At 42.4% G+C, this 13,099-nt stretch overlaps 1 protein-coding gene across 1 annotated transcript; it reads left to right on the forward strand.

Moving 5' to 3' along the window:
* Nucleotides 1–7,132: 7,132 nt before the first annotated feature.
* Nucleotides 7,133–12,018, forward strand: LECT2 (leukocyte cell derived chemotaxin 2). The gene is made up of 7 exons (XM_003210432.4): nt 7,133–7,233; nt 7,798–7,930; nt 8,864–9,015; nt 9,519–9,689; nt 10,434–10,551; nt 11,072–11,226; nt 11,782–12,018. The coding sequence occupies exons 1-7, from the start codon at nt 7,188–7,190 to the stop codon at nt 11,970–11,972; spliced, it is 966 nt and encodes a 321-aa protein (XP_003210480.1). The 5' UTR covers nt 7,133–7,187; the 3' UTR covers nt 11,973–12,018.
* The last annotated feature ends 1,081 nt before the right edge of the window (nt 12,019–13,099 follow it).

Below are 13,099 nucleotides of genomic sequence, written 5' to 3' on the forward strand. Positions count from 1 at the left end.
GCAGAGGCATTTACTGACCATGGGAGGCAAGGAAGGAGGATAAGCAGCGTTTGCTTTGAGAAATGGGTGGAATCGTCTTTCCCTTCACACCAATTCACCCCAGCCTGCTCTGAAGCCATCCTCCTACAGAGACCACATTCCTGTGCTGTTCTGCCACAGCTTTCTGGAGTATCTGAGGATTCCCAAGGAGGAGCAGCCAGCAGAAGGGACACCACAGGCCCTTCCCACGGGGCCAGCTGGGACTCACGCTACAAGCGGTGGTGAAGCAAGACTTTGGTTTCCTGTTTCAGAGATGAGCGTTGTTCACCTCATTTCCCAGCCTCTTCACACAGAAGGAAAAGAGGAAGTTGGAATGAGTCAGTTTTACATTCTGCTATGAAAGGAGTGCCGTAGAGCTGCAAATTTGTGCCTCTTGCAGCCAGGTCTGAGCAGGGTGGGTGGGAGCTGCACAAGCCTCAGTGCAAGACCAAGGATTGCATCGGCACATAGGAACAAATGAGGAGCTTTCCTCTTTTTAGATAAACTGAGTTTTCAAACAGATTTGTATGCCCTTTAGTGATATCTAGAGATGGCTCAAAATACACGGGTAAAATCACACAGCCACAAGAAGAGCAAATTGTCCCACGCTGTACTTAGACCAGAGCTGAGGCCCTTGGCCTGGCCTTGGATGTTGGTGGAAGCACTAGGTCTGAATATGGGCTCTCAGTGAAGTTCCTATAGCAAACAGATCACTTTTTGGCACTAATTAGGTTAATACCCAACAGCAGCCGAGGCAGTAAGGAGTGCTCTGTCCCATACAGATGGCACAGCTGAGGACTTGGCTCTCTTCCTTTGTAAGAAAAATAAGTTTGGCACAGTGCTTTCACCCCTCTCAGCAACACCCTTCAATAATCTTCGTAAACAGCAAGGAGAGTTTGCAAATATTTTTCACAGGGAGCACAATTTAATTTAGATCTGTAGCTCATTATGAAGAGAAGATGGAGGCTGCATCCAATTAGGCTGCACTCAGTTCGTGTTCCAGGTCTTAAAAAGACCATGAAATCCCCATTCCCATCTGAGATGTACTGTTTGCAAGTTGAATATTTGCAGAGGAGGTTTTGCAAGCCATCAGATGACTTTTGCAGTCCTCATTATTCCCATGTCAATTGCTGTCAATCATAACCAGCACTGTAAAATAAATAAATCCTGCACCACTGTAAAGGGGGTCAGGAACCCGCTGGAGCTCTGGCATTTGCATCGCACTGCTCACCAGTGATTGAGCTCAGCACAAAGCCCACTGCTATGAGAGTAACACGGCCCTGAACTGCTCAGCCTCCAGCATCAGCCCTGGGTTTGTGGTCCCATGAAAATCTCCTCTGCTGTTAATTAAGGAGAGCACAGTGCTTGGTGAGCAGGACTGCCAGCATACATAGTGCTGTTGTTGCACAAGCAATAACACCTGTTGGTTTGGGTTTCTTTTTTTTTTTTTCTTTTGCTCAATCAGCAACTGGGTTTGAAAAATTATTAATAATAATAAATAAAGATTAAAAGTGAGTTTGCTGGTTAAAGCAACTGCTTGATCCCTGCCAACTCTCCAGCAGGATATCTGCACCATAATTCACTCCTTTGCTACCTGTGATACTGAGAGCTCACCACGCAGGGAAAGCAATGCCCTGCCCTTGTTACAAACGCTGTGCAGATGCTGAGAACAAACCTCCTGCCCTGCTGTCTACTCATAGACATTCCATTCAAAGAGTTCCCAGGACGAACTCTAACCCCGTTACAATTTTCTCTGAAAGTAACTAGAGATGTGGGCATTAAATAATTCTAGTTTTCAGACAGCAGAAAGCCCCTACCCTCCTTTTGTTCTTTTAAAATAGAGGGAAGCAAGGGCTGAGTTCGTCCCTGGGATCAGCTGTGCGGACTCGAGAAGCGGCTGCACCCTCTGCTGGGAGCTCTGAGCGCAGTCGTGCAGGCAGAGCACACGATCTCCCTGCATGATGCTGTCCAATCTAATAGGTTTTTTTTTCCTAAAGCACCCACACCAGCCACCCGAAACACAAAGGCTTTGGGACCAGAGGTTTTCCAGAGCCACAGCTCTCCCCTTTTTCATGTTATCGCTGCTAAACCAAAGCCATGTGTCCAAGCAGAGGCTTGGAAACAATCAGGATTTTCTTATCAGAGCTGCAGGATAACGCAGGCAGCCTGTGGACACTTGATTGTTCCCTAAAAGAAAAAGGAAAAAAAGAAAGAGACTTCCCTAGCCATCACTGCATCAAAGCAACAGAACCTGGGGAGGATTTAATTAACCCTCACCAGCCAACAGAAGGAAATAGCACAGCACAACAGGCTGCTTTCCAAGAGAAGCCATACAGGAAAGCTATCAGCAGCCCCAGTGATAAGATACAGGGCAGGGAATGAGCACGAATTTAACGGCGCAAGAGGGATTTATTGCAGATCCTCTGTTAAAGGCACAACACCATTATCATACCCAAAGTACACCTTCAGCTGTGAGTGGCTGATAATGCTGGTAGCATTTACAGCATTGCAAAGCAGCAGCGTCACCCCCAGGTACACCAAGAGGACATGGATGTGCTCGGGGTGCAGCACAAATCCTCAGCTCTGAGGCAGCCAAAATGGAAGAACTGCTGCTGGATGCACACTGCTAGCATTTAAATGGAATGTTCCTCCTAGTTAAAGCAAGAATTAATTTGGGTGACCTCAGCAGCCAGCTCTGGCCACAGCATTTGTGTCTCCTTGCTCAGAGGACCATGGTCTCCTGTTGAGGCTCATCCATGTAACCACATCACTGGTGTTACAACAGGTTAATGCCTCACTGTGAATGCCAAGAGGTTTGTGCTAAAACCAGCGATTAGAGCCTCTGCACCAACACTGCCTGTGGAAGCAGCTCCTTCACTGCTCATCTCTGCTCATGCAAAAGCACTTGCAATGAAAATATGTCTATAAGCATGAAGGAGAGAGGCTTCCACCTGAACACATTTGAGAGAATGGCTGTTTTTTCCTAATCACAATCGTGGCAGCAAGGAAGGATTAGTTGATGTAGAGTCAGCAACTTTATCCACCAATACTAAAAATACCCTTGAATGGGCAGTGGAAATGAGATAGCTGAAACACTCCGCTGTACTTTAGGCTAGACAGTGGATGGTAATGGCATGATTTCTGCCCCAAGCCCTGCCAAGGGGCCCTTCCCACATGGCCCTCATTTCTGCAGTGGCAGAGCTCTACCAGCCCCAGCATTTCTTCGCCAGGTCTGAAGGGATTCTTGTCCTTTCTACCTCGTTTGTATTATAACTTTGTCCCATGAGGCTGCAGACAGAGGTGGGACCCCCAACTCCGAAAATCCCATATATCTAAGCTGTGCCCTTTTCCTTGTCAGAGCATCAAAGGACTTTTGGATGGTTCAGCAAGAAGTTAGTCCTCCTCATGAAATCAGATGTGAGCAGCAGAAAGGTTTTCCTTTATGTTCATTTATAATCCCTGCTAAAACCCAACTCAAGCTTTACTAGCATATTAATAGAGGCACAATAAATTCGAGGTCTTGGCTTCAGTGGGAGCTGCACACAGCACAGAGCATCCTCAACTCACGCTGGGCAAAGAAAGGCCGTGCACTCACAGCACTGATACAGATGTTCAATGCCATGAGGCAGTGAGCCTGGTGGCTGGTTAGCTAGCACAGCCCTATGGTTTCCCAGTGATACTACAACAAAACTGTTCAAAGCTCACTTCAAAAACCTCTCTTATCTCAGCCTATTCAAGTGATCAGAAGCCTGATTATAGATTAAAAGCAATTTGTTTTCTTTTGTGCCAGACTGATTTTCACCATGAAAGCCCACACCAATTACACGAGTAAATAATTCTACAGTTAATTTTTAAGTTATAATTTCAATGTTAACGATGAGAACAAAGTGTATTTCCTTTAACGGCATGGTGCACAAAACTCAGCTGGGAGACAAAGGCCCAGCAGTGATTTTTTTCCCAAAATGTTTTTCAAAATAAATCTGGGAAGAGAACTGCAAACCTACAATTACCATCCCACAGCATAACCAAGAAATAAGACGTGGTTCTTGCTTATCCAGTTCTCTGGGAACAAACCGCCAAAGTGGAAGGGCTTCGTGGACCAAATGATTCAGTACACTAGAAGCTGGAGCATGTGTAGGGGAGATGATGTGACAAACCAGCCCTCTTATTGATGCTCCTACTCATGGGATTTGCTGTGATTTCCCACTAGTATCTCAGTTTTCTAGCTTTTTCTTCCAAAAAATGTAATAAAAAAAAATGTAAACCTTATATCATTTGTTAGATGGTTGTACCACTAACTATACCTGACTTCTATCTATAAAATGAAGCTTGACATGCCTCACTTACCATCTGTTCCTTCTGCTTGCAAGATGAGGAATATTTCTGAGCTGCTTCTGTACACATATGCCAGACCCCAACCTGGCAGGGCCAAGCACCCAGTGGAAGGCCCAGGTTTGTTTTCAATCTCTGAGTCTCAGATGTCTCTTTAGACACCCACAGAAGAATGAGCTTGAGCAGACAGTTGGCATCGTTTAAAAACTGATCATACTGCAGAGCACATAGTAAAGTAGTTCTCTTATCACACCTATAATGAGCTCTAACCATCTTAAAAGCAATTTAAAAGCTGTATGGGTTATAACACTGAACAGTTATAAGCAGAGATACTTCTAAAACATGGGTTTTGTATGAGCAGAAAAGGTTGATTTGTAACCCAGTTAAACCTTAGTTTAATTAGTCCCTAAGTGCTGGAACACTGTCCTGAAAGCCATGCAGAACTGCCCCCAAAGAAGGAAAGGAACTAAAATATCATCACCACCAGCACAAATACCACTCCTAGCTCCTTCATGAAGCTTATCTGAAGGGGAAAAGTAGATAAGAATGACATTTCTCTCCTTTCAAACCAAAGCAGCCATAATATTGTGCTCACAAGTAAAGCGTGAAATGGTTCAGACTGAAGTTGGAAGCACATAGGAAGGCACTAATGAACAATTCCAGTAACTCAGCTCTGTCCTTCTCCAAAGTCTGCGGCTGTGAGCATCGTCAGCCCTGAGCACCCACCTTCGAGCCCGATCCTGTCACACAGGAGGAAGTGGTGCAAGTGCAGCTCCGTGGTTGTTCCATATCCTTCTGTTGGTGTGTGCTAAGGGCCCGGCTGGGCTCTTTCACAACCTCACCTCCCAACTGTTGGATTAACGCCTCTGTTGCCCAACGCAGCATCGTTTCACAGCCCCGTTGCCCAACAGGCCAGGCCTGCAGCTCCCTGGAAAAGACAGGGAATGCACTGAGAAGCCTGAGCCACCATAACATTAGATTGAAAACTGGTTTGTTTTTTTTTTTTTCTTTTTTTAAGGATACTCTATAAGAACTGCATTATATATGTTATTGTAGCAAATGGCATCTTGACATGGTTTGGAAAGAACACAGAAAGATACAATATAGTTCGAATCTCTTATAAAGAAAAATTTAATATACAACTACGAGCAACGTGAAGTAAATTCTGTAACACAAATGAGATGGGGAAAAATGCAGAGATGGGGCCTTGGGGCAGCACCTGGCATTGCACCACCTCCTGAAGGGAAGTTCTGGGCTCTGCTGTCCTCTAACAGTTGTCTGGGGATTGAAAATAGTTGACAGACAGCAGCCATGGAAGTTTGTTGGCATGCACAAATATTGCTATGCAGACAGGTGCAGAGCTCTAACGAGTTCTGGAAGTTCCAAGTAATTTAACCAAGATATGCAATCTAAAATCCAACAAACATAGATGATAATCTGAGGTGTGCTGAAGTCCAAGAGGGAGCGAGGGACCTGGGTCATGGAAAAGCATGAGCTCGCTTGTGAGTCTCAGGTCATTTCTTGCTGGGAGAGTGCAGCTCTCCATCTGAGCATTTCAGTAGCTGGAGAAATGAAGGTGAGTAAGCCTGGAAAGATCCAAACAACATATTTATAGAAATACTTGTTTAGTGACTACAAGTGTGAAAAACAGCATTTCCTTCTGGCAGGACAGAGGAGAAAGCAGTAGGGATAAAATCACTGAAGTTGCTTGTAACAATGCCAGGGAAGACCAAAATATTCCAAGGGGCTAATACTGGCCGTAAAAAAGCTCAGAAGCACAAGGCAGGAATTTGTCTCCAGCTGCTTGTTGCAGCTATTTTTTTGGGAAAACACAAAATGCAGATGCTCTTTGTCAGCTAGAAGTGCTCAGTAACATCTGTTTCTCCTCTGAACAAAACATGCAGGCCTTCCAGAGGTCACTGCCTTTTGGAGTACTCGATAGCTTATGGGAAAGCTCCATGACTGCCCTTCTATAAGAGATATGGAAAAGCTGAATGGAAGGACAATTAAAAGACATTAATCAGCTTGCCTAACATTTCAATAGCTGAAGTCAAGCAGATGCTAAATGAACCATTAGAAAACTAATTTTTTTTTTTTTTTTTTTTAAACTCCATGTCAGTTATGCAATGCAACTGTGACTTGCAACCATCCATTGCAGAATCTGAAGAGGTGTCAAAAAACAGGGTTCCAGAGAAAAGACTCCACGGATTGATGTCCAGACTTGGTGAAAATATCAGATGAACAGGAAAAAAGAGATTTCTATGCAAAAGCATCTGTACTTCTTAGCTTAAGTGAATACGTGTACTAAAACAAACATTACACCGTCGTGTGTTCTCTGCTGTGCTGTTAGAAAGCCATAATGGGCACACATAGCTGGGGAGGAGGTACTGGAACTAGCAGAGAAAGACAAACTGGTGCCCACAACAGACAATACATGGAGTTTCGCCCACCTTCTCCCACCAGCTGAATCCTCTGGATCATATTCTTGTTCCCTACCATTTTTGGCCTAAGTGTGTCCTTGCTTGGGGAAGGAGATGGGGAAGGAGAAGTGTTAAGAAATGGTTCAACCAAAGCTTCCTGAGAAGTGGGATTGTTCATTTCCATCTGTTAATGTGAGCTAAGACACCCGTTACTTTACCTGTCTTTCCCAACCAGCTCTGAAAAACCGTTATATTGTACAGACATCTTTAGTGCCTAATATGGCAACGTTGTCTGCTTGGAGTTGTTACACTTGGCTCAGGACTGATTGGCCAACCCAACCGACTCACACTTTGGAAAACACATAAATACTACAGAGAGCTACTGTAGGACATCTTTGACTCGCTCAAAGGCACGAGATGCCAGCCCTCAGCCTGATCGCCCTGCTCAGCCTGGTGTCCACTGGTGAGTTGGTTTGTCTTGGCGTGGTTTGTCTTGAATCTGTAGACAGACACTAATTAATTACTGAAATTAATTTCAACGTAAAGCTAAGCTCTTTAAATCTGTTTTTATGATGAACTATGGTAGTGTTTTTACAGCTATACTGGAGTGCTTTTTAGAGCTATACTGAAGTGCTTTGGTTTCACAGAAGAAGTAGTTGGTATTATAGCAGAAACTAATGTTAGAAATCTGTGTCTACAGCTCTACTTTCTTTTGCTGTATGTACTTTATCAAGGCCCAAGGCTTCCAGGAATGCAAATATGTCAATATTTCAATATATGTCAATATGTCAAATATGCATAACAGGTTGTTTGATTTTCTTATAGCTGCAGTTCAGGGCATTATGAAAGCCCACAAACCATCATTTGCCTGCAATTAAGGAGGAAACCTCTCCTCTGCTGCAGAAGTCATAACACGTGCCTTCTATCTTAAACGTTGCATTTTGCAGCTTACCACTTTCAGCTGTACAACACTAACACAACCCTATCATTATTATTTTTTCCCTGTTTTCCTCTTCTGCACGGGCAGTTTTCACCAGGCAGTGGGAGGTGCACCCTCCCCAGCAGCAGGGCAGGCACTGGGCACAGATATGCAGCGGGAACCCTTTCAATAAAATCCGGGGCTGCGACAGATACGGCTGCGGCAATTACGGAGCCAGCAGGTAACAGGGTGGGCATTGAGGATCTGGAGCAGGGAATGCATCGTGGCTTTCCTACACCAAGTGTTCACAAAGCAAGAATGAGATTTAACCAACTTTTTAAAAGGCTTACTACTATTTTGCCTTCTTTCTCCAAGATTTAAGACCAATACACAAAATCACCAGGAGTGCCTTTCATATATCGTTCATTGCTACTTCTGCTATACTTCAAATGAAAGAGAGCTTCTCTATGTTACCTCTTAGTCACTTTGAGACATTATATAGCAATCTCACTGAAGGATATCAGTGTGATTTTGACTAACAAATGTATGGATAAAGAGTAAAGAAGAGAGACCACTATATAAACTAGCAGGCTGAATAGGAACAACAGTGGAAAGCATTCCAAGGACTAGTGTAATTCATCTTTGGTTCTTCTAGACCAGACACTTAACTAGCAATCATCAATAGAGCTTACAGGAAGCCCTACAAATTACTTTACACAAGCTAAAGATCTGCAGACACCATTGCCTCTGCATAGGCACCTTACAACAGAGAAGGTTATGTGCCCTAAAAAACACCCCCAGGCCCTTCCAGCTCAGGATATTCTGTGATTCTACAATCTCCAGCACAGAACTTAAGAACTGCCAAGTGAGAAAATACCAAACATACAGTTCTATTTGACACAGCACAGATGCATGCTGGGGTGGAACAGGCTCACTGTGATGGTCTGGTGTCCCACAAATTTGGGAGAATTAAAAACATTCATTAGAGTTTGAAATTCTGCCCCTCTTTAAAGTGGATGATACCAATACAAACACTCTGCAATAAAAATACAATGGAAACCACTAACTTCTCCCAGTGTAAAAGATTACGTTTTTAGAGAAGCTTTGTACATAGTGCTGAGTGATCTATCTATTAGGCCTGACAGATTGCATAATGACTTAATTATGTCTTCAGACAGGGTAAAGGAGAAAAGCACAAGGGCGTGGATGTCATCTGCAGTGATGGATCAACAGTGTATGCTCCCTTCAGCGGCCAGCTCTCCGGACCCATTCGATTCTTTCATAACGGAAATGCCATTGATGATGGAGTCCAAATCTCTGGGTCAGGTAAGCAATAACAGCACATATGTCACAAGGCAGGCACAAGCAATCTTATTTACCCGAGTAAGATATTTCTGTGCCTCTTCAAGTCAAGCAGATTGCTGATTTAGTTTCTCTAGTTCTTATACTGAAGCACAACTACATTGCTGCTCAGAAATACCAGAAGCTCCAGCAGGATACGGCCTTTTTCTTAGATAGAAGGGAAGGAGGGAGCTGAAAAAAAAACACATAGCAGAAAAACAGCCCGAAGTCAAAAAAAAGGAAAAAGTAAAAACAAAGCATCCAAAGTCCTCAGTTTTGCTGAGAGAATATTTTCCAGTCCCTATTTTCCCACTTTCTCTTTTCCTTTTTCTTCTATTCTATAAGGATGTGAGTACTTTCAGGATTCTTGGTACCTTGACTCCTTTTCTGTTTCACCACTGTAGCCAATAGCAGCAGGAAGATTTCTTGCACTCTGCCTCAACAGATGCAGCTGGTATTTCTTGACCTTCCTCTCCCATCTTTTCCAGGTTACTGTGTAAAACTAGTCTGCATTCATCCCATCAGATACCACGGCCAAATCCAGAAAGGGCAACAACTTGGAAGAATGCTGCCAATGCAAAAAGTGTTTCCTGGCATTGTGTCTCACATTCACGTTGAGAACTGTGACCAGTCTGATCCTACTCATCTCCTCAGACCTGGTAAAAAAAACAAGCAACAAACATTTGAGTTTTATCGTGAATGAAAATATGTTTAATTGCAAATTACTGTAATATCAAGCAACAGGAGTCTCCTCTATCATAGGGTCTCCTCAAGAGCAACATCTAAGAGAGAAGACATGCATTATAGCATAACAGAACCATAGAAAGGAAGGAGCACGTTTTAGCTTACCATGCTTTATTTCTCCTCAATGCCCTCCCATGGCACAGAAGCATCAAGTCCCAGCAATTAACAGTCAGATGTCTCTTTTGATCCTTTTAACTACTAGCAATGTTTGAAATATTACATCTTAACTAGATCAGATTTTAAATTTGCACTTGAAAACAATCATCCTAAAGATTTTGGTGATGATGTAGAAGGACTTAAGAATTTTGATTCCATTAGTGTAGGCATAAATTAAGAAAAATACAAATCCTTTCCTGCCCCTCAGCTTACACTCCGGTTTATAACTGTGATAATCCTGCTGTGTTTTTTTTTTTTTTCCTCTTGGAAGCACGTTCTTTCTATCAGCCCACCCTAATTACAAAGCATTAAGACGTAGTTTGAGGCATTTGTTCCAATTACATTTCCAAACAGGTGACAAATTTTGCGGAGGATCAAACATCAACTGAACATGCAAGATGCAATCCCAGCATGTTCCTTCCTAATTAAAGTGAAAGTCGCAAACGTGAAATACATTAAATAAAAAAAACACTATCTTTATTTCCCATTTCTTTATTTCATAGATGTTTTACCACCATTCCCACAACAAGATACTCACTGGGCAACAGTATGTTCTGGGAATCCTACAAACGAGATAAGAGGCTGCGATAAATACGGCTGTGGATACTTTGGAGCTCCGAGGTACTTTGAACACGTGGGGTTTTATCATTGCTCTGTTGGAATAGAGTTGAACTCTGTTTAAGCTCTGAAAGTTTAGGTTGAACATAAGGGAACACTCACTACAGATGTTATGCAGCACAAGAATGGGTTGACAACATTGTTCATGAAACCTCTATGCTTGGAGGTGTTGGGTTAGACAAAGCCGTGCCTGACCTGGTGTTGGGAACAACCCGAGCTGAAGGTAGGGCTAAACATCCTCCACAGGTACCTTCCAACCAGTACTTCTGTAGCTCTAGAGTTCTATTTCAAAGCTAGGGAGAAATAAGTCTCCACCCACGCAGTTCCCAATGCTGTAAATCTAACAGACTATATAACATTACCTTACCTACCAAAACAGAATTTCTAGAGATTCTTCAGCCACGGTCAATCATGGCAGCACCATCTTAGTACTACTAACCTGTTTTCAGAACTTGCTAAGCGACCTCTCTCTGCATAATGTTAGGTCTGGCAGAGACTTCTCTAATTATGTATTTGTTTTCAGACGCAATGGTAAAGGAGAGAAGCACAAGGGCGTGGATGTCATCTGTGCTGATGGTGCAACAGTGTTTGCTCCTTTTTCTGGTGAGCTGTCTGGACCCATTAAATTTTTTCATAATGGAAACGCCATTGATGATGGAGTCCAAATCAGAGGATCAGGTATATAGCTATTTTCATTTATTTTATTTAACAGTTCATTTTGACTCAAGTTCATGTAGGATACGTTCCCCCACAGGTAGTTGAGTATACCAGCAAAGTGCACATTTCCAGCTGCTGTATCTCCACGTTCAGAAATTTCTGCTCCTTTCTTAGGATGCAAATATAAGCATTCAATCCTAAAGACAATGAGGGAAGATCTTGCCTTTATGAACTATTCTTTAATTTTCTCTCTACAAGGAGAAAAAAAATAAAAAAAAAATTGGTTGGGCTACAAATTACACGAGAAAAAATTAAAAACAGGGAGCTTGAGTCCTGTATAATGTCTTCTTGCTTTAGCAGAGAGAAAAGCTTGAATTCTCACCTGTCCCTTCGTTTTCCCTTCCCTAACAAGCCAGCAACTCCAACCGCTCCCTAAACTTTTTACAGTATTTTTGATATTATTGCATTTCCAAAATTGCTATCTCAGTGGAAAGGACAAGAGTTTTTCAAATAGAATACAGGAGAACAAATGTACATCATCTGATTTTTTTTTTCCTTCCTCTTCTTTTTAACCAGGCTTCTGCGTAAAACTGCTGTGCATCCATCCCATCAGATACAGTGGTAGGATTTCTAAGGGACAAGTCCTTGGCAGAATGTTGCCAATGCAAAGAGTATTTCCTGGGATCATATCTCATATTCACGTTGAGAACTGCGATCGCTCAGATCCTACTAGCAATCTTGAAAGGGGGCAAGGGAGAAGAAAGTGAAACGGAAGTGTAATAAGTTCTGAATAAATACATCTCAGCATTCAAATGCTGTTTTTGTTCTCACATGGATGGTTTCTCTCAATGAAAAAAGGAAAATGTACTTTAGAAATAGAATGAAGTGTACACAGCAGGCCCAACAATAGATTGCTGATGCAATATTTTGGGCCTTACTTAATATTGTAAGGCTCCAACATCAACATCTCTGCCAGGTACCAGTGAGGTACTGATTTTTAAGTATTAGTAGTTGTGAATATTGTATCTTAGGCTAGCTCACAAACTTTACTGCATTTTGGAAAACTAATAAAGTTACTGAAGATTACTTCAGTTTTTGAAGGCATCTAAACTGAGAAAAATTAGAGGGAAATTTATTAGAACATTCCAGAAGACAAAGATTCTGTTTAGAACTGTCATACACAACTGATGCCTGTATAGATTGGCAAGAGGGACTCCAAAATAGAAAATGAGATTTTGTTTGAATTTGCATTTGTGAGAGAATCAGGAAGTTAGCAATGACTCATTATAAGCTTTGTCAATGAGTCAGTCAAAAAACCTGGCGATCAGCTTACCCCCTCGTGTGGCAGAAAAGGAGCACTGCTGCAAGCTTCTTGCTGAAACTTGGACTTTCTGGAGTGACCCTACAAATCATCTTCGTCCCTTAGGTGTAGATTCTGCACTTGACATGGAAGCTTTTAGTTACTTCAACATCCTTGCACTACACACTGCAGAGAGGGATGTTTAGAAGGTAGAAATAATACATGTATCGTACCACCAACACAATACTGAAATCTAATATTAAAACTGGAATTCAGCATTAACCGTATCTAGTGCTACCAGTAAATTGGTAGTTCACACGAAGACTAATGAATTAATTTGGTTGATATTATCAGTTGGTCTTCCTTATTCACATCATTCTGAACAAATATACCAAAAGAAGTCACCATATTAAGATTTACCTTGCTAATAAACACTGGTCCATTTTCAAGCTTGGAACTGGAGCAATCCAACATCAGCAGCTTCACAGAAAAGTAACAGAGAAAGGCACAATATTCAAATAAGCATTTTAAAGTTCCCCCCTCGTGTTTCATTTCTGTACATAACCACTAGTGCCTTGTACTTCACTAATTCCA

The sequence above is a fragment of the Meleagris gallopavo genome, chromosome 15 (genome assembly GCF_905368555.1).
Source record: "Meleagris gallopavo chromosome 15, MGAL_WU_HG_1.1, whole genome shotgun sequence".
Classification (NCBI taxonomy): domain Eukaryota; kingdom Metazoa; phylum Chordata; class Aves; order Galliformes; family Phasianidae; genus Meleagris; species Meleagris gallopavo.